This window comes from Heptranchias perlo, unplaced genomic scaffold, assembly GCF_035084215.1.
Source record: "Heptranchias perlo isolate sHepPer1 unplaced genomic scaffold, sHepPer1.hap1 HAP1_SCAFFOLD_316, whole genome shotgun sequence".
In the NCBI taxonomy this organism is placed as follows: domain Eukaryota; kingdom Metazoa; phylum Chordata; class Chondrichthyes; order Hexanchiformes; family Hexanchidae; genus Heptranchias; species Heptranchias perlo.
The window spans coordinates 294,137-316,788 of NW_027139328.1; the positions used below are offsets into that span (position 1 = coordinate 294,137).

The 22,652-nt window shown below is 52.5% G+C and overlaps 1 protein-coding gene across 3 annotated transcripts; it reads left to right on the forward strand.

Moving 5' to 3' along the window:
• Positions 1-603: 603 nt before the first annotated feature.
• On the forward strand, positions 604-21,713 carry LOC137311242 (class I histocompatibility antigen, F10 alpha chain-like). Of its 3 annotated transcripts, none has more exons than XM_067978558.1 (6): positions 604-772; positions 5,773-6,033; positions 9,359-9,631; positions 10,539-10,814; positions 18,658-18,783; positions 21,625-21,713. In XM_067978558.1, exons 1-6 carry the CDS (start codon positions 724-726, stop codon positions 21,696-21,698), a joined length of 1,059 nt encoding a protein of 352 aa, XP_067834659.1. In that variant the 5' UTR covers positions 604-723; the 3' UTR covers positions 21,699-21,713. The 3 variants fall into 3 exon arrangements, with proteins under 3 accessions (XP_067834659.1, XP_067834661.1, XP_067834660.1); XM_067978560.1 differs by having other exon boundaries at positions 605-772; positions 21,635-21,657; XM_067978559.1 differs by lacking the exon at positions 21,625-21,713 and adding an exon at positions 20,510-20,538 and having other exon boundaries at positions 605-772.
• Positions 21,714-22,652: the final 939 nt, after the last annotated feature.

The window sequence follows — 22,652 nt, forward strand, 5'->3', positions numbered from 1 at the left end:
TCAAGAACGAGGGGACATCATCTTAAAATTAGAGTGAGGTCATTTTGGAGAGAAATCAGGAATCCCATTTTCACACAGAGGGAAGTGGAAATCTGGAACTCTCTCCCCCAAAAGGCTGTGGATGTCGGGACAATTGGAGCTTTTAAGACTGCGATTGATCAGAGTTTTGTTGGGGAACGGGATCAAGGGACACGGAGCAAAGCGGGAAAATGGAGATGAGGTACAGATCAGCCATGATCTGATTGAATGGGGGAGCAGGCTCGAGGGGCTGAATGGCCTCCTCCTGTTCCTATGTTCTTCCCTCTGTCACTTTCTGCAACAAACTACTTTCAGTTCCTTGTTTAATGATCAAATCCTGTTCAGTTCATTCTCCCTGGCAACTGAACGTGTGACGAGCAGTATTTCTCTGATTGGACGGTTCAGGATATTTGGACAGTTTATTTTTACACCGACACAAACTCTCTGGGACTCCTTTGGCCGGAGTTTGCTGATTCACAGGCTGCTTTCATTCTGATTGGGCACAAACTGACTGTCCAACCAATCAATATGGAGGTGACTGAGTGACCAGGAACATCTACTGGTTTAATCCAATCAGTGAGGAGGTGACTGAGTGACCAGGGACATCTCCTGGTTTAATACAATCAGCACAGGGACAGAGGAGACCGTCTCCTGGAAAAGGATTTCCCACAAACTGCTCATCCCAGCCTGTCGAGGGAAGCAGCAATGATTGGACTGATAGTTCTGGTCGTTCTGTGTGGAGGGGTCTCTGCAGGTGAGTAATGGGGTCTGAGAGGGGCTCAGTGCCAGGCTGGGTATTGGGGCATTAACCCTCGGTCAGTGGGTAATGGGGTCTGAGAGGGGCTCAGTGCCAGGCTGGGTATTGGGGCATTAACCCTCGGTCAGTGGGTAATGGGGTCTGAGAGGGGCTCAGTGCCAGGCTGGGTATTGGGGCATTAACCCTCGGTCAGTGGGTAATGGGGTCTGAGAGGGGCTCAGTGCCAGGCTGGGTATTGGGGCATTAACCCTCGGTCAGTGGGTAATGGGGTCTGAGAGGGGCTCAGTGCCAGGCTGGGTATTGGGGCATTAACCCTCGGTCAGTGAGTAATGGGGTCTGAGAGGGGCTCAGTGCCAGGCTGGGTATTGGGGCATTAACCCTCGGTCAGTGGGTAATGGGGTCTGAGAGGGGCTCAGTGCCAGGCTGGGTATTGGGGCATTAACCCTCGGTCAGTGAGTAATGGGGTCTGAGAGGGACTCAGTGCCAGGCTGGGTATTGGGGCATTAACCCTCGGTCAGTGGGTAATGGGGTCTGAGAGGGGCTCAGTGCCAGGCTGGGTATTGGGGCATTAACCCTCGGTCAGTGGGTATTGGTGTCTGAGAGGGACTCAGTGCCAGGCTGGGTATTGGGGCATTAAGAGACCGGGTTGGGGAGCGGGGAGCTGGAGAGAGAGAGAGACGTACAGGGGCACAGGGCTGGAGAGTGGGAGTGGAGAGAGCAGCATCGCAGGCCATTCAGCCCCTCGAGCCTGTTCCTCCATTCAATTGGATCAAGGCTGATCTGTACCACAACTCCATTTTCCCCCTTTGCTCCATATCCCTTGATGTCCTGACCCAACAAAAATCGATCAATCTCAGTTTTGAAAGCTCCAGTGAACCCCCAGAATGCTCAGCCTTTTGGGGGAGAGAGTTCCAGATTCCCACCACCCTTTGTGTGAAGAAATGCTTCCTGGTTTCACCCCTGAACGGCCTGGCTCGAATTTTAAGATTCCGTCCTCTTGTTCTTGTCTCCCCGACTGGACGAAGTAGTTTCTCCGTATCTACCCTATCAAATCCTTTTAACATTTTAAACACCCTCGATCAGATCACCCCTCAATCTTCTAAACTCGAGAGAATACAAGCCTAGTCTGTACAACCTGTCCTCGTAATTTAACCCTTTTAGCCCCGGGATCATTCTGGTGAATCTGGGCTGCACCCCCTCCAAGGCCAATCTATCCTTCCTGAGGTGCGGTGCCCAGAACTGAACACAGTCTCCAGATGTGGTCTGACCAGAGCTCTGCACAGCTGGAACATAACTTCCTCCCCTTTGTATTCCAGCCCCCGAGATAAAGGCCAACGTTCCATTAGCCTTTCCCAATCCTTTTTGTATCTCTCCACTGGCTTTTAATGATTTCTGTACTTGGACTCCCAAATCTCTCTGTTCCTCTCCAGTTCCTAGTTTCTCACCGTGTAGAAAATACTCTGATTTATCTTTCTTAGGTCTAAAGTCGATGACCTCACACTTTCCCACATTGAACTCCATTTGCCACAGTTTTGCCCACTCACTTAATCTGTCTCTGTCCCTTCACAACTCCCTGCTCCCGTCTACACTATTTCCTGTCCCTCCTAATTTAGTGTCGTCAGTAAACTTGGATATCCAGCTCTCTATTCTTCATCCAAGTCATGACCAGTACAGATCCCTGGGGGACACCACTGGTCACCTCCTGCCAATCAGAGGACATCCCCTTTCTCCCCACTCTCTGTCTCCAACCTCCCAGCCAATGTTCAACCCAGGTCTAAATGGTGAGAAGCTGGGAACTGGGTGAGCAGAGAGATTTAGGGGTCTAAGTACAGAAATCACTAAAAGGTCGTAGACAGGTACGGAAAATAATTAAAAAGGCTAATGGAACGTTGGTCTTTATCTCGGGGGCTGGAATACAAAGGGGAGGAAGTTATGTTCCAGCTGTGCAGAGCTCTGGTCAGACCACATCTGGAGACTGTGTTCAGTTCTGGGCACCGCACCTCAGGAAGGATAGATTGGCCTTGGAGGGGGTGCAGCCCAGATTCACCAGAATGATCCCGGGGTTTAAAGGGTTAAATTACGAGGACAGGTTGTACAGACTAGGCTTGTATTCCCTCGAGTTTAGAAGATTAAGGGGTGATCTAATTGAGGTGTTTAAAATGATTAAAGGATTTGATAGGGTAGATCGAGAGAAACTATTTCCTCTGGTTGGGGAGTCCAGAACAAGGGGGCATAACCTTAAAATTCGAGCTCGGCCGTTCAGGGTGATGTCAGGAAGCATTTCTTCACACAAAGGGGAGTGGAAATCTGGAACTCTCTCCCCCAAAAAGCTGTTGAGACTGGGGGTCAATTGAAAATGACAAAACTGAGATTGATCGATTTTTGTCAGACACGGGTATTAAGGGTTACGGAACCAAGGCGGGAGATGGAGTTAAGATACAGATCAGCCATGATTGAATGATGGAACAGGCTCGAGGGGCTGAATGGCCTCCTCCTGTTCCTATGCTCCTAAAAGACTGCCTCCAATTCCATGCGCTCTCATTTTTGGAAACAGTCTCTTGTGTGGAACCTCATCGAATGCCTCTGGAAGTCCATCGAAATAACATCCATCGACACTCCCTTATCGACATTATGAGTGAGCTCCTCAAAATATTCAACTAGATTATTCACACAATTCACCCTTAACAAATCCATGGCTCTCTCCGATCAGCTCATACTTGTTCAAGTGCTCACTCACTCTGTCCCTAATGACAGATTCGAGTAGCTTCCCCACAACTAACGTTAAACTGACTCCCTCGAACTCCAGCCTTTCTGTTCTGCTCCTCCCCCCTTGGACTGCCTCCTGCTCCATGGTGCCTTGGTGAACATTGTGACTGTCCCTCCCCCAGCCTTTCTCCTTACCCCCACAGGTAGCAAGTACATCGTACCTGTTGGACAGGACCAGACTCTGCGGACCCTCCTTCCCTGCCTCCACTAGATTCCCCAACCCTGCTGACTGTCAGTCACACTCTCCTCTTCCTGTACCTGTACCTCTCGACTTGGTGGGACTGAGTTCTGGAGTAAACTATCCAGATATTCCTCCCCCTCCCTCATGTGTCAGAGAGTCTCGAACTCGCACTCCAGCTCAACGACTCTGAGCCGGAGTGAGTCAAGGCAGAGACATTTCCTGTAGTGTGACAATCCGGGACAGTCTCACTGTCCACAAACTCCCACATACTGCAGTCCCAACACACTGACTATGCTGACATTTCTATTCTATATTTATTTCCCTATTTAATGATTATATAGCAGTTATTTATATATCTCCAGTGCCAACTGAATCCCCATAAATGGTCATTCACTTTCCTCTAACACTCAGCTCAGAAATTTCACCCTATTGGGTCAATTTAAAGTTGATGGATTGCTTTTTACCCGTGTATTGTACGTGTTATTTTAAGATAATTAGTCCTGTAATCAAATATAATCAACTATATATACCCCTGTCAGGGGGTGTGTTACCCCAGGCCCCTCTCCCTCAGTCTGTCAGTGGGTGTGTTACCCCAGGCCCCTCTCCCTCAGTCTGTCAGTGGGTGTGTTACCCCAGGCCCCTCTCCCTCAATCTGTCAGGGGGTGTGTTACCCCAGGCCCCTCTCCCTCAGTCTGTCAGGGGGTGTGTTACCCCAGGCCCCTCTCCCTCAGTCTGTCAGGGGGTGTGTTACCCCAGGCCCCTCTCCCTCAGTCTGTCAGTGGGTGTGTTACCCCAGGCCCCTCTCCCTCAATCTGTCAGGGGGTGTGTTACCCCAGGCCCCTCTCCCTCAGTCTGTCAGGGGGTGTGTTACTCCAGGCCCCTCTCCCTCAGTCTGTCAGTGGGTGTGTTACCCCAGGCCCCTCTCCCTCAGTCTGTCAGGGTGGGTGTTACCCCAGGCCCCTCTCCCTCAGTCTGTCAGGGGGGGTGTTACCCCAGGCCCCTCTCCCTCTGTCTGTCAGTGGGTGTGTTACCCCAGGCCCCTCTCCCTCAGTCTGTCAGGGGGGGTGTTACCCCAGGCCCCTCTCCCTCTTGTATTGGGGTTTATTTACAGGGGATCTGTGTTGGTTTGGATTTGTTTGGGGATTTGGCATGTGTTTGGGGTTCATGCCCTGATCTCTCTCTCTCTGGGGTTGGTGTTTTGGGGTTCATGCCCTGATCTCTCTCTCTCTCTGGGGTTGATGTTTTGGGGTTAATACCCTGATCTTCCTCTCTGTGGGGTTGGTGTTTTTGCGGTTCATGCCCTGATCTCTCTCTCGGGTTGGTGTTTTGGGGTTCATGCCCTGATCTCTCTCTCTCGGGTTGGTGTTTTGGGGTTCTTGCCCTGATCTCTCTCTCGGGTTGGTGTTTTGCGGTTCATGCCCTGTTCTCTCTCTCTCTCTCTCTCTCTCTCGGGTTGGTGTTTTGGGGTTCATGCCCTGATCTCTCTCTCTCTCTGGGGTTGTTGTTTTGGGGTTCATGCCCTGATCTCTCTCTCTCTGGGGTTGGTGTTTTGGGGTTCATGCCCTGATCTCTCTCTCTCTCTGGGGTTGTTGTTTTGGGGTTCATGCCCTGATCGCTCTCTGGGGTTGGTGTTTTGGGGTTCATGCCCTGATCTCTCTCTCTGGGGTTGGTGTTTTGGGGTTCATGCCCTGATCTCTCTCTCTCTGGGGTTGGTGTTTTGGGGTTCATTCCCTGATCTCTCTCTCTGGGGTTGGTGTTTTAGGGTTCATGCCCTGATCTCTCTCTCTATGGGGTTGGTGTTTTGGGGTTCATGCCCTGATCTCTCTCTCTCTCTGGGGTTGGTGTTTTGGGGTTCATGCCCTGATCTCTCTCTCTGGGGTTGGTGTTTTGGGGTTCATGCCCTGATCTCTCTCTCTGGGGTTGGTGTTTTGGGGTTCATGCCCTGATCTCTCTCTCTGGGGTTGGTGTTTTGGGGTTCATTCCCTGATCTCTCTCTCTGGGGTTGGTGTTTTGGGGTTCATGCCCTGATCTCTCTCTCTCTGTGTTTCAGGCTCTCACTCTCTCCGGTATTTCTTTACCTCAATGACCCCGATCCCTGGTTTTCCGGAGTTTGTTGTTGTCGGTTATGTGGACGAGGCCCAGTTTGTTGAATATAACAGCGAGCGGAGGACGATGATCCCGCGGCAGCGCTGGATGGAGGAGCGTGAGGGGCCCGAGTACTGGGAACGGGAGACACGGGCTGTGCAGAGCTCGGAACAGATCGGGAAAGATGCGATTGAGATCCTCTGGAAACGGACCAACCAATCGGGCAGTGAGTCTTCGGCCTCATCCGGGGCTCGGGGTCGGTCCCCCCGCCCCCCCCCCGTGAGCGAGCAGCCATTCGGGAGTGTCCTTACACCGGCCGGTACTCCACCCCCACCCCGAAACACACTCTAAATCATCAACAGCGTTCCCGGCGCCGATCCCCGGTGAACGCGGCGTTCCCGGCGCCGATCCCCGGTGAACGCGGCGTTCCCGGCGCCGATCCCCGGTGAACACAGTGGGGGAAATGTTCGATCGGGGCCGTTTTTGGGCGCGGGCAGCGTGATGGGCTATTACCCCGGGCCCAATGACCCCGGCGCAGGCAGGACGTGAGTTTGGACCCACCGGGGCACTTTCCTGCAATCAGCGTTCCATCCCAGGCCTCGCACCTGGAATCAATGCAATTCACACCTTCCAACACCAGGGGGAGCGCCATCTCTTAAAGGGAGGATGTTTCTTAGAAATCTCTTAAAGGGAGCTGGTACCTGTTCTTTGCTGAAAATAACAGTCTCCTGTCCGCATGGAGTCTGAACGGAGATCAGATATCGCACACGTAAAACACAGATGCAGGTCCCATCCCTATGTTTACACAATGATGAGTTATGTTAAAACATTGAATAAAGGTTGTGCACTACTGAATCCCACATCCTCCAATCTGCACACCAGACCTCACCGATCTGCCGATCTGAGTTGGTACCAGGCCTGTGAGAGTGCATGCACCAAGGTGAACACAGCGTTCCCGGCACTGATCCCCGGTGAGCACAGCGTTCCCGGCGCTGATCCCCGGTGAGCACAGCGTTCCCGGCGCTGATCCCCGGTGAGCACAGCGTTCCCGGCGCTGATCCCCGGTGAGCACAGCGTTCCCGGCGCTGATCCCCGGTGAGCACAGCGTTCCCGGCGCTGATCCCAGGTGAACACAGCGTTCCCGGCGCTGATCCCCGGTGAGCACAGCGTTCCCGGCGCTGATCCCCGGTGACCACAGCGTTCCCGGCGCTGATCCCAGGTGAGCACAGCGTTCCTGGCGCTGATCCCCGGTGAACACAGCGTTCCCGGCGCTGATCCCAGGTGAGCACAGCGTTCCCGGCGCTGATCCCAGGTGAGCACAGCGTTCCCGGCGCTGATCCCCGGTGAACACAGCGTTCCCGGCGCTGATCCCCGGTGAGCACAGCGTTCCCGGCGCTGATCCCCGGTGAGCACAGCGTTCCCGGCGCTGATCCCCGGTGAGCACAGCGTTCCCGGCGCTGATCCCCGGTGAACACAGCGTTCCCGGCGCTGATCCCCGGTGAACACAGCGTTCCCGGCGCTGATCCCCGGTGAGCACAGCGTTCCCGGCGCTGATCCCAGGTGAACACAGCGTTCCCGGCGCTGATCCCCGGTGAGCACAGCGTTCCCGGCGCTGATCCCAGGTGAACACAGCGTTCCCGGCGCTGATCCCAGGTGAGCACAGCGTTCCTGGCGCTGATCCCCGGTGACCACAGCGTTCCCGGCGCTGATCCCAGGTGAGCACAGCGTTCCCGGCGCTGATCCCCGGTGAACACAGCGTTCCCGGCGCTGATCCCAGGTGAGCACAGCGTTCCCGGCGCTGATCCCAGGTGAGCACAGCGTTCCCGGCGCTGATCCCCGGTGAACACAGCGTTCCCGGCGCTGATCCCCGGTGAGCACAGCGTTCCTGGCGCTGATCCCCGGTGAGCACAGCGTTCCCGGCGCTGATCCCCGGTGAGCACAGCGTTCCTCGGCGCTGATCCCCGGTGAGCACAGCGTTCCCGGCGCTGATCCCCGGTGAGCACAGCGTTCCCGGCGCTGATCCCCGGTGAGCACAGCGTTCCCGGCACTGATCCCTGTTGGACGACACTTCCCACTTCCTGCCAGTCTGAGAAACTTCCCTTAACTCTGACCCTCTGTTTTCTGTTCTGTCGCCATCTTTTAATCCATTCTGCTCTCTGACCCCTGACCCCACGCACCCTGACTTCTCACGAGTCTCTCACATGGCACCTTATCCGAGGCCTCCTGAAAGTCCCTCAGGCCGATTCTAACCTGCCCGCCCTGGGGAAACCGGGCAGGTCAAATGGCCAATGGGACTCGCCCTCCCTGATCTCACTGCCCTCACGGGTCACCATCTTAACCCGCTATTCTGAGCAGGCGAGAGGGTCCGGGGGGTCCTTTAAATACACTGATCGGGGTCCGGGGGGTCCTTTAAATACACAGATCAGGGTCCGGGGGTCCTTTAAATACACAGATCGGTGTCGGGGGGGGGGTCCTTTTAAATACACAGATCGGGGTCCGGGGGTCCTTTAAATACACAGATCAGAGTCCGGGGGTCCTTTAAATACACAGATCGGGGTCCGGGGGTCCTTTAAATACCCTGATCGGGGTCCGGGGGGTCCTTTAAATACACAGATCAGGGTCCGGGGGTCCTTTAAATACACAGATCGGGGTCCGGGGATCCTTTTAACACACAGATCGGTGTCCGGGGGTCCTTTAAATACACAGATCGGTGTCCGGGGGTCCTTTAAATACACAGATCGGGGTCCGGGGGTCCTTTAAATACACAGATCAGAGTCCGGGGGTCCTTTAAATACACAGATCGGGGTCCGGGGGTCCTTTAAATACCCTGATCGGGGTCCGGGGGGTCCTTTAAATACACAGATCAGGGTCCGGGGGTCCTTTAAATACACAGATCGGGGTCCGGGGATCCTTTTAATACACAGATCGGTGTCCGGGGGTCCTTTAAATACACAGATCGGGGTCCGGGGATCCTTTAAATACACAGATCGGTGTCCGGGGGTCCTTTAAATACACAGATCGGTGTCCGGGGGTCCTTTAAATACACAGATCGGTGTCCAGGGGTCCTTTAAATACATAGATGGGGGGTTGGAGGTCCCTTTAAGCACACAGATCAGGGTCCGATAATTGATTAGAGGGGGGTCCAGGGGACAGTGGTTGTCCGAGGGAGGAGGGGTTTGGGGAGCAGGGGCGGGGTCCGAGTGGGGGTGTGAGGGTGGTCCGGGGCAAGGGGGCGAGGGTGGTCCGGAGGAGGGAAGGTCCAGGGGTGGCGGGGTCGGGGGGAGGCGGAGTCTGGAGGGAGGTGGAGTCTGGGGGGGTATGAGGGCGGTCTGTGGGAGGGGCGAGGGTGGTCTGGGGGAGGCGGGGTCTGGGGGAGGGTGGTCTGGGGGTGTGTGATGGCGATCCAGGGGAGGGTGGGGTCCAGGGGGGAGGGTGGGGTCCAGGGGGGAGGGGTTCCGGGGTCTGGGGGTTGAAGGATCACTCCTTCACTCTGACCCCTGACCCTGGGCGGGGGGTGTGGGTCTGACTGACCCCCTGTGTTTGATTGACAGGAATCCACACGGTCCAGATGATGTACGGCTGTGAGCTGGGGGATGATGGGACCACGAGAGGATTCGTTCAGTTCGCCTGGGACGGGGAGGATTTGATCAACTTCGATAAGGATCAGATGGTGTGGGTAACACCGGTACAGTGGGGAGAGATCACCAAGAACAAGTGGGACCAGAACAAGGCCAGGAACCAAGGGGTGAAGGGATACCTGGAGGGGACCTGCATCGAGTGGCTGAGGAAATACCTCGAGTACGGAAAGAGGGAACTGAGGGCCGGTGAGTGAGGGGGGAATGAGAGTCGGTGAGTGAGGGGGGAGTGAGAGTCGGTGAGTGAGGGGGGGACTGAGAGTCGGTGAGTGAGGGGGGGACTGAGAGTCGGTGAGTGAGGGGGGGAGTGAGAGTCGGTGAGTGAGGGGGGAGTGAGAGTCGGTGAGTGAGGGGGGGGAGTGAGAGTCGGTGAGTGAGGGGGGGGAGTGAGAGTCAGTGAGTGAGGGGGGAGTGAGAGTCGGTGAGTGAGGGGGGAGTGAGAGTCGGTGAGTGAGGGGGGGACTGAGAGTCGGTGAGTGAGGGGGGGAGCGAGAGTCGGTGAGTGAGGGGGGGACTGAGAGTCGGTGAGTGAGGGAGGGGGAGTGAGAGTCAGTGAGTGAGGGGGGAGTGAGAGTCGGTGAGTGAGGGGGGAGTGAGAGTCGGTGAGTGAGGGGGGGGAGTGAGAGTCGGTGAGTGAGGGGGGGGAGTGAGAGTCGGTGAGTGAGGGGGGGAGTGAGAGTCGGTGAGTGAGGGGGGGAGTGAGAGTCGGTGAGTGAGGGGGGGAGTGAGAGTCGGTGAGTGAGGGGGGGAGTGAGAGTCGGTGAGTGAGGGGGGGAGCGAGAGTCGGTGAGTGAGGGGGGAGTGAGAGTCGGGGAGTGAGGGGGGAGTGAGTCTGTGAGTGAGGGGGGGAATGGGGTCTAATCCCCAGTTTAAAGGGGTTTGTCCCGTTCCCTGGGGTCTAATCCCCAGTTTAAAGGGGTTTGTCCCGTTCCCTGGGGTCTAATCCCCAGTTTAAAGGGGTTTGTACCGTTCCCTGGGGTCTAATCCCCAGTTTAAAGGGGTTTGTCCCGTTCCCAGGGGTCTAATCCCCAGTTTAAAGGGGTTTGTACCGTTCCCTGTCTCACACTGACTCGGCTCTGATCTGTTTTACTCTCAGTTACTCCCCAAGTGTTTCTTTCTGTGGACAAGGCCTCAGACACTAAACCGGCCCAACTCTCCTGCCTGGTCACGGGGTTTTACCCTCGAGATATCGAACTCACCCTCCTGAGAAATGGACGGCCGATCTCAGACACTGATTCCACTGGCATCCTGCCCAACCACGATGGCACCTACCAGATCAAGAGATGGGTTGAGATCGGGCCCGAGGACGGAGCCACCTACTCCTGTCAGGTGGATCACAGCAGCAAAGCAGGAGTGGAGACCCGAGACTGGGGTAAGAGGATCAGTGAGTGCAGGGGGAGAGTCTGAGGCTGAGGATTAAAGATGTTTCTATCGCCTCTCCTCATTCTTCCTTCCAAAATACATCACTTCACACTTCTCTGTGTTAAATTTCATCTGCCATGTGTCTGCCCATTTCACCAGTCTGTCTGTGTCCTCCTGAACTCTGTTACTATCCTCCACATTGTTTACTACATTTCCGAGTTTCATGTCAGCTGCAAACTTTGAAATTATACCCTCTATACCCAAGTCCAGGTCATTAATATCTCTCAAAAAGAGCAGTGGTCCTAATACTGACCCCTGGGGAACCCCACTGTAAACTTCCCTCCAGTCTGAGAAACAACCCTTCACCACTGCTCTCTGCTTTCTGTCCCTGAGCCAATTTGCCACTGTCCCTTTAATCCCATGGCTTTAATTTTACTGACAAGTCTATTATGTGGCACTTTATCAAATGCCTTTTTGAAAGTCCATATACACAACATCCACCTCACTGCCCTCATGAACCCTCTCCGTTACTTCATCAAAGAACTCAATCAAGTTGATCAAACACGATTTGCCTTTAACAAATCCGTGCTGACTTTCTTTTATTAACCCAGACTTTTCCAAGTCTCAATTAATTTTGTCCCAGATTATTGTCTTAAAGTTTCCCCTCCACTGACGTTAGACTGACTGGCCTGGATTTCCCGGGTTTATCCCTCTCCCCTTTTTTGAACAGTGTGTAACATTTACAATCCTCCAGTCCTCTGGCACCGTCCCCATATCTAAGGAGGATTGGAAGATTGTGGCCAGAGTCTCCGCAATTTCCACCCTTACTTCCCTCAGTGACCCAGGATGCATCTCATCCCGACCGGGTGACTTTTCTACTTTGAGCTCTGCCAAGCTTTTAAGCTCCTCCTCTTTATCTATTTTAATCCTCTCCAATTTCTCTCCCCCTCCTCCTTTACATCATCCTCTCCTTTAGTGAAGATCGATGTGAAGGATTCATTTAGTATCTCGGCCGTACCCTCTGCCTCCACAAGAAAATCTCCCTTTATGTCTCGAATCGGCCCCACCCTTCCTTTGACGATCCTTTTACTATTTCTCTGTTTATAAAAGGCTTCAGTGTTACCTTTCTGTTCTCCACTAATCTATTCTCATACACTCTCTCAGCCCCTCTTATTTCTGTTTTCAGTTCCCCTCTGGACTCTCTGGATTGGGATAGATTCCCTCCTGTATTATGAGGGACATTTATCATAAGCCTCCTTTTCCTGTTTTATTTTAATCTCGAGATCTTTAGTCATCCAGGGAGCTCCAGCTCACCAGTATTCAGTACTGGAAACCGGTTTGAGAGTGGCCACACTCCCGGACGATTGCTGCACTGCCTGCCCCTTCCTACCCTGCCAGATGGTCACCCACTTACTCTCCTCCTGAACACTCTGTATCTGCGGAGTGACCACCTCCTGGAACGTGTGCTGCCTCCCGTACGCCCTGCAGTGACTCCAGCCGCTCCTCAAACTCAGAAACCCTGAGCTCGAGCTCGAGCAGCCGGAGACACTTCCTGCACACGTGGTTACCCAGGAAACACGGAGCGGCCTGGACTTCCCACATGGCCCATTCTGCAGAGCTGGAGATTGAGGCTCAGTTAAACCAGAGATTCTGTTCTGTCTGAAATGAAGGAAAGTGAGAATATCGTGAGTTTCAGCCCACGGTGACGGGGAAATTTTATTCAGAAATACAAGAGATTTCCAAACCTGCCTGTCTATAATGAGCAGCACCATATATCTGGGTTACACTGAGTTATTGACTGGCTGGGATCTGTGTGTCAGGTGAAGGAGGCCGTTAGTCCATTGAACTCCTCAACCTTCCATAGAAAGGCCGTATCACCCATCACTATACTTCCACCAGCCGACTCTGAGACTGTGCTGGGGATTCATCACTTGTGGAGGGGACTAGTAATGACTTTGGACTGATGGGTAATTCCAATAGCTGCAGACAAGCAACAACTTGTATTTATAAAGTGCCTTTAATGGAGATAAACGTCCCAAAGTGCTTTTTTTTTATTCGTTCACGGGATGTGGGCGTCGCTGGTGAGGCCAGCATTTATTGCCCATCCCTAATTGCCCTTGAGAAGGTGGTGGTGAGCCACCTTCTTGAACCGCTGCAGTCCGTGTGGTGACGGTTCTCCCACAGTGCTGTTCGGAAGGGAGTTCCAGGATTTTGTCCCATCGACAATGAAGGAACGGCGATTTATTTCCAAGTCGGGATGGTGTGTGACTTGGAGGGGAACGTGCAGGTGGTGTTGTTCCCATGTGCCTGCTGCTCTTGTCCTTCTAGGTGGTAGAGGTCGCGGGTTTGGGAGGTGCTGTCGAAGAAGCCTTGGCGAGTTGCTGCAGTGCATCCTGTGGATGGTACACACTGCAGCCACAGTGCGCCGGTGGTGAAGGGAGTGAATGTTTAGGGTGGTGGATGGGGTGCCAATCAAGCGGGCTGCTTTGTCCTGGATGGTGTCGAGCTTCTTGAGTGTTGTTGGAGATGCACTCATCCAGGCAAGTGGAGAATATTCCATCACACTCCTGACTTGTGCCTTGTAGATGGTGGAAAGGCTTTGGGGAGTCAGGAGGTGAGTCACTCGCCGCAGAATACCCAGCCTCTGACCTGCTCTCGTAGCCACAGTATTTATATGGCTGGTCCAGTTAAGTTTCTGGTCAATGGTGACCCCCAGGATGTTGATGGTGGGGGATTCGGCGATGGTAATGCCGTTGAATGTCAAGGGGAGGTGGTTAGACTCTCTCTTGTTGGAGATGGTCATTGCCTGGCACTTATCTGGCGCGAATGTTACTTGCCACTTATGAGCCCAAGCCTGGATGTTGTCCAGGTCTTGCTGCATACGGGCTTGGACTGCGTCATTATTTGAGGGGTTGCGAATGGAACTGAACACTGTGCAGTCATCAGCGAACATCCCCATTTCTGACCTTATGATGGAGGGAAGGTCATTGATGAAGCAGCTGAAGATGGTTGGGCCTAGTACACTGCCCTGAGGAACTCCTGCAGCAATGTCCTGGGGCTGAGATGATTGGCCTCCAACAACCACTACCATCTTCCTTTGTGCCTGGTATGACTTCAGTCACTGGAGAGTTTTCCCCCTGATTCCCATTGACTTCAATTTTACTAGGGCTCCTTGGTGCCACACTCGGTCAAATGCTGCCTTGATGTCAAGGGCAGTCACTCTCACCTCACCTCTGGAATTCAGCTCTTTTGTCCATGTTTGGACCAAGGCTGTAATGAGGTGTGGAGCCGAGTGGTCCTGGCGGAACCCAAACTGAGCATCGGTGAGCAGGTTATTGGTGAGTAAGTGCCGCTTGATAGCACTGTCGACGACACCTTCCATCACTTTGCTGATGATTGAGATGATGTGGAGATGCCGGTGATGGACTGGGGTGGACAAATGTAAGGAATCTTACAACACCAGGTTATAGTCCAACAAATTTATTTTAAAATCACAAGCTTTCGGAGATTATCCCCTTCGTCAGATGAATGAGTGAAAAGGTTCTCAAATCGCATATCTTATACTATGCTGGGACAGCATCACACCAATCAAAAGGTGTCGTTGTTATTCAAACATGGCAGTCACGGAGAACAGCACGTCCCAGTACACTGGATATACATTGTGTCAATTACACAGACAGGCAGAAAGAAACCCAAAATGGCAGAGAGAGAGAGAGAATATTAAAAAACATAATTTTTTTCCCCCTTTTTGCTGGTGGGGTTACGTGTAGCGTGACATGAACCCAAGATCCCAGTTGAGGCCATCCTCATGGGTGCGGAACCGGGATCTTGGGTTCATGTCACGCTACACGTAACCCCACCAGCAAAAAGGGGGAAAAAAATTATGTTTTTTAATATTCTCTCTCTCTCTCTGCCATTTTGGGTTTCTTTCTGCCTGTCTGTGTAATTGACACAATGTATATCCAGTGTACTGGGACGTGCTGTTCTCCGTGACTGGCCTGTTTGAATAACAACGACACCTTTTGATTGGTGTGATGCTGTCCCAGCATAGTATAAGATATGCGATTTGAGAACCTTTTCACTCATTCATCTGACGAAGGGGATAATCTCCGAAAGCTTGTGATTTTAAAATAAATTTGTTGGACTATAACCTGGTGTTGTAAGATTCCTTACATAGAATCATAGAATCATAGAAGTTACAACATGGAAACAGGCCCTTCGGCCCAACATGTTCATGTCGCCCAGTTTATACCACTAAGCTAGTCCCAATTGCCTGCACTTGGCCCATATCCCTCTATACCCATCTTACCCATGTAACTGTCCAAATGCTTTTTAAAAGACAAAATTGTACCCGCCTCTACTACTGCCTCTGGCAGCTCGTTCCAGACACTCACCACCCTTTGAGTGAAAAAATTGCCCCTCTGGACCCTTTTGTATCTCTCCCCTCTCACCTTAAATCTATGCCCCCTCGTTATAGACTCCCCTACCTTTGGGAAAAGATTTTGACTATCGACCTTATCTGTGCCCCTCATTATTTTATAGACTTCTATAAGATCACCCCTTAACCTCCTACTCTCCAGGGAAAAAAGTCCCAGTCTGTCTAACCTCTCCCTGTAAGTCAAACCATCAAGTCCCGGTAGCATCCTAGTAAATCTTTTCTGCACTCTACCAGCCTTGCCCTTCACTTTATAAGGAATGTGCTTACCCTGAACCCTGGTTAACACACTTTTGAAAGCCTCCCACTTACCAGACGTCCCTTTGCCTGCCAACAGACTCTCCCAATCAACTTCTGAAAGTTCCTGTCTAATACCATCAAAATTGGCCTTTCCCCAATTTAGAATTTTAACTTTTGGGCCAGACCTATCCTTCTCCATAGCTATCTTAAAACTAATGGAATTATGATCACTTGTCCCAAAGTGATCCCTCACCAACACTTCTGTCACCTGCCCTTCCTTATTTCCCAAGAGGAGGTCAAGTTTTGCCCCCTCTCTAGTCGGGCCATCCACATACTGAATGAGAAATTCCTCCTGAATACACTCAACAAATTTCTCTCCATCCAAGCCCCTAATGCTATGGCTGTCCCAGTCAATGTTGGGAAAGTTAAAGTCCCCTACTATTACCACCCTATTTTTCTTGCAGCAGTCTGTAATCTCCTTACATATTTGCTCCTCAATTTCCCGTTGACTATTTGGGGGTCTGTAGTACAATCCTATCAAAGTGATCTCTCCCTTCTTATTTTTCAGTTCTACCCATATGGACTCAGTGGGCGAACCCTCGGATATATCCCCTCTCACTACCGCCGTGATGTTCTCCCTAATCAAGAACGCAACTCCCCCTCCTCTCTTACCTCCTGCTCTATCTTTCCTATAGCATCTGTACCCTGGAACATTGAGCTGCCAGTCCTGCCCCTCCCTCATCCATGTTTCAGTAATAGCTATAACATCCCAGTCCCATGTACCCATCCATGCCCTGAGTTCATCTGCCTTGCCCATCAGACTTCTTGCATTGAAATAAATGCAGTTTAATCTAGACTTCCCTTGGTCTTTGCCCTGCTTTCTCAGACCATCTGTCCGGTCATGTTCTGTACACTCTCCCTTACTGCCTTTTGTTTCTGTCACCATTTTATTTCCCACTGACTTCCTGCATCGGTTCCCATCCCCCTGCCACATTAGTTTAAACCCTCCCCAACAGCACTGGCAAACACTCCCCCTAGGACATTGGTTCCAGTCCTGCCCAGATGCAGACCGTCCAATTTGTACTGGTCCCACCTCCCCCAGAACCGGTTCCAATGGCCCAGGAATTTGAATCCCTCCCTCTTGCACCATCTCTCAAGCCACGTATTCATCTTAGCTATCCTGTCATTCCTACTCTGACTAACCCGTGGCACTGGTAGCAATCCTGAGATTACTACCTTTGAGGTCCTACTCTTTAGTTTAATTCCTAACTCCCTAAATTCAGCTTGTGGGACCTCATCCTGTTTTTTACCTATATCGTTGGTGCCTATACGCACCACGACAACTGGCTGTTCACCCTCCCCCTCCAGAATGTCCTGCAGCCGCTCCGAGACATCCTTGACCCTTGCACCAGGGAGGCAACATACCATCCTGGAGTCTCGGTTGCGTCCGCAGAAACGCCTGTCTATTCCCCTTACAATCGAGTCCCCTATCACTATAGCTCTGCCACTCTTTTTCCTGCCCTCCTGTGCAGCAGAGCCAGCCACGGTGCCATGAACCTGGCCACTGCCACCTTCCCCTGGTGAGCCATCTCCCCCAACAGTATCCAAAACGGTATACCTGTTTTGGAGGGAGATGACCGCAGGGGACCCCTGCACTGCCTTCCTACTCTTCCTCTGTCTGTTGGTCACCCATTCACTATCTCCCTCAGTAATTTTTATCTGCGGTGTGACCAACTCACTGAACGTGCTATCCACGACTTTCTCAGCATCGCGGATGCTCCAAAGTGAGTCCATCCGCAGCTCCAGAGCCGTCAAGCGGTCAAACAATAGCTGCAGCTGGACACACTTCCCGCAGGTGAAGGAATCAGGGATACAGGAAGGAGCCCTGAATTCCCACATCCCACAAGAGGAACATGACACGGCTCTGGGATCTCCTGCCATGACTTAACCCTTAAGTTAGCTTAACAACAACTGCAATGTCAAGAGAAAAAAAAGGAAAGAAAAACTACTTACCACTCCCTTTAAGGAGTTTACTCCTTTAAATTGTTCTCAATTTAGAGAATGTTAACTACACTAGGGACCTTGATTCACTAAAAAATAAACGCTACTTCCTATAAGACCTGCAGACCTTCCCTTTCCTTTTACTTCAGTTACTGTCGATAAGTAGAAATACTCACCTGAACCTACTCACCAATCAGGTGCCTCCCCTGTGTCGCGTCCCGATCTGATTCCTGACGTCACTTCGAACTCGGTCGCAGCTCCGCTCGGCTCCTCTCAGCTGTTCTCAGCGCTCTGAAATCCCGCCTTTTATCGGACGCTCCCTCAAATTAAATGAATCCCACCAATTTCACTTCAATTAAAAAGGTATACTCAAGGGCCCTTGCTGAACAGCAGTCCCCCACTACACAACAGAGACCCGAGAATCCACAAACTCTAACCTCAGACAAATTCAGCAGGAAAATACTCACCAGCCAATCACTTACCTCGTCCTTGGTGACGTCCCACTTGGATGATTGAGAGTAGACTGATGGGGCGGTAATTGGCCGGATTGGATTTGTCCTGCTTTTTGTGGACAGGACATACCTGGGCAATTTTCCACATTGTCAGGTAGATGCCAGTGTTGTAGCTGTACTGGAACAGCTTGGCTAGAGGCGCAGCTTGTTCTGGAGCACAAGTCTTCAGCACGACAGCTGGGATGTTGTCGGGGCCCATAGCCTTTGCTGTATCCAGTGCACTCAGCCGTTTCTTGATATCACGTGGAGTGAATCGAATTGGCTGAAGACTGGCTTCTGTGATGGTGGGGATATCGGGAGGAGGCCGAGATGGATCATCCACTCGGCACTTCTGGCTGAAGATGGTCGCAAATGCTTCAGCCTTGTCTTTTGTACTTCACTGCTGGACTCCGCCGTCATTGAGAATGGGGATGTTTGCAGAGCCTCCTCCTCCCGTTAGTTGTTTAATTGTCCACCACCATTCACGACTGGAAGTGGCAGGACGCTTCCCAGGAGTGGAATCAAAGCCACGCTGAACTTTCTAACCTCCAACTTGCTCTGATCAGACTGCCCATCACATCGCAGACTCGAATCGAACTCAGTCTCAGGCACAGCTTTGGTCTCATTACTTCCTAATCAGCAGCGACTGTCGTTATTCATTTCTCTCCTCCTTATTCCCCCCACAGATGGGACGTTCCGAGTGACTCCGGGATCTTCAGAGGGACCGAATCTGGGTTTAATTGTTGGAATTGTTCTTGCTGCCGTCGCCCTGATTGCTCTCGTCATTGGTGCCGTTGTCTGGAAGAAGAGAGGTAGGAAATGAGGACAGGATCTGTCCCACACGGGGATGAGCAGGTTCAAATGTTACAGCACAAATGGCAGAAAATTAGAGACTTCCCATCGACATGTGGGAAACTCCGACACAGTCCAGTGATGGACAGGGACCCGTACAGGGAGTGAAGGGACCGGGGCCCCGTACGGGGAGTGAAGGGACCGGGGCCCCGTACGGGGAGTGAAGGGACCGGGGCCCCGTACGGGGAGTGAAGGGACCGGGGCCCCGTACGGGGAGTGAAGGGACCGGGGCCCCGTACGGGGAGTGAAGGGACCGGGGCCCCGTACGGGGAGTGAAGGGACCGGGGCCCCGTACGGGGAGTGAGGGGACCGGGGCCCCGTACGGGGAGTGAGGGGACCGGGGCCCCGTACGGGGAGTGAGGGGACCGGGGCCCCGTACGGGGAGTGAGGGGACCGGGGCCCCGTACGGGGAGTGAGGGGACCGGGGCCCCGTACGGGGAGTGAAGGGACCGGGGCCCCGTACGGGGAGTGAAGGGACCGGGGCCCCGTACGGGGAGTGAAGGGACCGGGGCCCCGTACGGGGAGTGAAGGGACCGGGGCCCCGTACGGGGAGTGAGGGGACCGGGGCCCCGTACGGGGAGTGAAGGGACCGGGGCCCCGTACAGGGAGTGAAGGGACCGGGGCCCCGTACAGGGAGTGAAGGGACCGGGGCCCCGTACTGGGAGTGAAGGGACCGGGGCCCCGTACGGGGAGTGAAGGGACCGGGGCCCCGTACAGGGAGTGAAGGGACCGGGGCCCCGTACAGGGAGTGAAGGGACCGGGGCCCCGTACAGGGAGTGAAGGGACCGGGGCCCCGTACTGGGAGTGAAGGGACCGGGGCCCCGTACGGGGAGTGAAGGGACCGGGGCCCCGTACGGGGAGTGAAGGGACCGGGGCCCCGTACGGGGAGTGAAGGGACCGGGGCCCCGTACGGGGAGTGAGGGGACCGGGGCCCCGTACGGGGAGTGAAGGGACCGGGGCCCCGTACTGGGAGTGAAGGGACCGGGGCCCCGTACGGGGAGTGAAGGGACCGGGGCCCCGTACTAATCACTAATTAACCCTGCCTCATTTCACAATACTCGATATAAAATAGTCCGTTCCCTGGTCAGTTCCTCGACATATTGTTCTGGAAAACTACTTTTGCCAATTTGGTTTGCCCGGTCGATATGAAGATTAAAGTCCCCCACGGTTATTGCATTACCCTTGTTATATGCTCCTCTCATTTCCTGAATTATCCTCTGTCCAACACTGTCACTACTGTTCGGGGGCCTGTAAACTACTGCCAGTGATTTCTGCCCCTTGTTATTTCTTTGCTCCACCCAGAGAGATTCGACATCCTGAATTTCTGAGCTAAGACACTTTCTCATTCCTGTCCTTATCCCATCCTTTATTATCAGGGTTACCCGCCCTCCCCCACCTCCTTTTCCATTCTGCCTTTCTTTTCTAAAAGTCAAGTACCCTGGAATATTTCGTTCCCAACCTTGGTCACCCTGCAGCCATGTCTCAGTAATGGTTACTGGATCAAACCCATTTATCTCTATTTGTGCCATTAATTCATCTATCTTGTTACGAATACTTTGTGTATTCAGATACAGTGCCGTTAATTTTAACTTTTTCAGATTTTTCCCTGATGTCACTAATGTCCTGTTACCTTTGTTAATCTCTCTATCCCTTCCTCTGCTTGTTTTTACCCAAAACTCTACTCAGTTCTACAGCTTTGACTTTTCTCTTTAGACTGATAAATTTACCCTTACCTGAACCCACCCCCTCTTATTAATTTAAAGCCCTGTCTCCAGCCCTAGTTATTCGATTCATCAGGACACTGGTCCCAGCCTGGTTTAAGTGAAGCCCGTCACAGTGGAACAGCTCCCTCTTTCCCCAGTACTGGTGCCAGTACCCCATGAATTGAAACCCCTGTCTCCCACACCACTCTCAGCCACACATTTAACCATCTAATCTGTTTGTCCTGAAGCCAATTCGCACGTGGCTCAGGTAGTAATCCAGAGATTATTACCTTTGAGCTTCAGCTTTTCAATTTGGACCCGAGCTCCTCAAACTCCCTCAGCAGAAACTCATTCCTAGTTCTCCCGATGTCATTGGTTCCTACGTGGACAACAACAACTGGATCCTCCCCCCATTCTCCAAGTTCTTCTCCAGCCGTGAGGAGATGTCCTTAACCCCGGCACCGAGCAGGTAACACGGCCTTCGGGACTCCCGGTCACACCTGCAGAGAACAGTATCTAACCCCCTGACTATACTATCCCCCAACACTAACCCACTTGAATGGCCTCCTGTCCATGTTGCCGTGGTCAGTTTGCCCATCCTCCCTGCAGTCTTTGTTCTCATCCACACAGGTAGCAAGTACCTCGTACCTGTTGGACAAGGTCAAAGGCTGAGGCTCCTCCATCACTGCCTCCTGGGTCCCCAGACCTGCCTGACTCACAGTCACATCCTCCTGTCCCTGACCACTGAACGAATCTAAACCACCGCCTAATCTAAGGGGTGTGACTGCCTTCTGGATCAAAGTGTCCAGGTAACTCTCCCCCTCCCTGATACATCACCATGTCTGCACCTCGGACTCCAGCTCAACAACTCGGAGCCGACGTTCCTCGAGTTGCAGACACTTCCTGCAGATGTGGTTTCCTGGGATCTCACTGCTCTCCACAAACTCCCACACGCTGCAGTTACAGCACCACCTGCACTGTCATCTCCATCCAACCCCGTTTTATTTATTGAATTCAAGTTTTTATGTAATTCATTCACTTGGTTTATTTTTCAAATTAATTTATTTAGTTCAAGTAATTCATTTAATGAAATATTAGCAACTTCCAGGGACCTGATGAAATGTATCCCAGGACGTTATGGGAGGTTCGGGAGGAAATTGCGGGTCCCCTAGCAGAGATATTTGAATCATCGACAGCTACAGGTGAGGTGCCTGAAGATTGGGGGGTAGCAAATGTTGTGCCTTTGTTTAAGAAGGGCGGCAGGGAAAAGCCTGGGAACTACAGACCAGTGAGCCTGATATCTGTTGTAGGTAAGTTGTTCGAGGGTATTCTGAGGGACAGGATCTACAGGCATTTGGAGAGGCAGGGACTGATTAGGAACAGTCAGCATGGTTTTGTGAGAGGAAAATCATGTCTCACGAATTTGATTGAGTTTTTTGAAGGGGTAACCAAGAAGATAGATGAGGGCTGTGCAGTAGACGTGGTCTACATGGACTTTAGCAAAGCCTTTGACAAGGTACCGCATGGTAGGTTGTTACATAAGGTTAAATCTCATGGGATCCAAGGTGAGGTAGCCAATTGGATACAAAATTGGATTGACGACAGAAGACAGAGGGTGGTTGTCGAGGGTTGTTTTTCAAACTGGAGGCCTGTGACCAGCGGTGTGCCTCAGGGATCGGTGCTGGGTCCGCTGTTATTTGTTATTTATATTAATGATTTGGATGAGAATTTAGGAGGCATGGTTAGTAAGTTTGCAGATGACACCAAGATTGGTGGCATTGTGGACAGTGAAGAAGGTTATCCAGGATTGCAACGGGATCTTGATAAATTGGGCCAGTGGGCCGATGAATGGCAGATGGTGTTTAATTTAGATAAATGTGAGGTGATGCATTTTGGGAGATCGAATCGGGCCAGGACCTACTCCGTTAATGGTAGGGCGTTGGGGAGAGTTATAGAACAAAGAGATCTCGGAGTACAGGTTCATAGCTCCTTGAAAGTGGAGTCACAGGTGGATAGGGTGGTGAAGAAGGCATTCAGCATGCTTGGTTTCATTGGTCAGAACATTGAATACAGGAGTTGGGATGTCTTGTTGAAGTTGTACAGGACATTAGTAAGGCCACACTTGG

Coding starts and splice junctions, on each gene's coding strand:
- LOC137311242 (XM_067978558.1), top strand. CDS start 724: ATGATTGGACTGATAGTTCTGGTCGTTCTGTGTGGAGGGGTCTCTGCA. Junction 773..5,772: donor GTGTGGAGGGGTCTCTGCAG/GTGAGTAATGGG, acceptor TCTGTGTTTCAG/GCTCTCACTCTCTCCGGTAT. Junction 9,632..10,538: donor AAAGAGGGAACTGAGGGCCG/GTGAGTGAGGGG, acceptor TTTTACTCTCAG/TTACTCCCCAAGTGTTTCTT.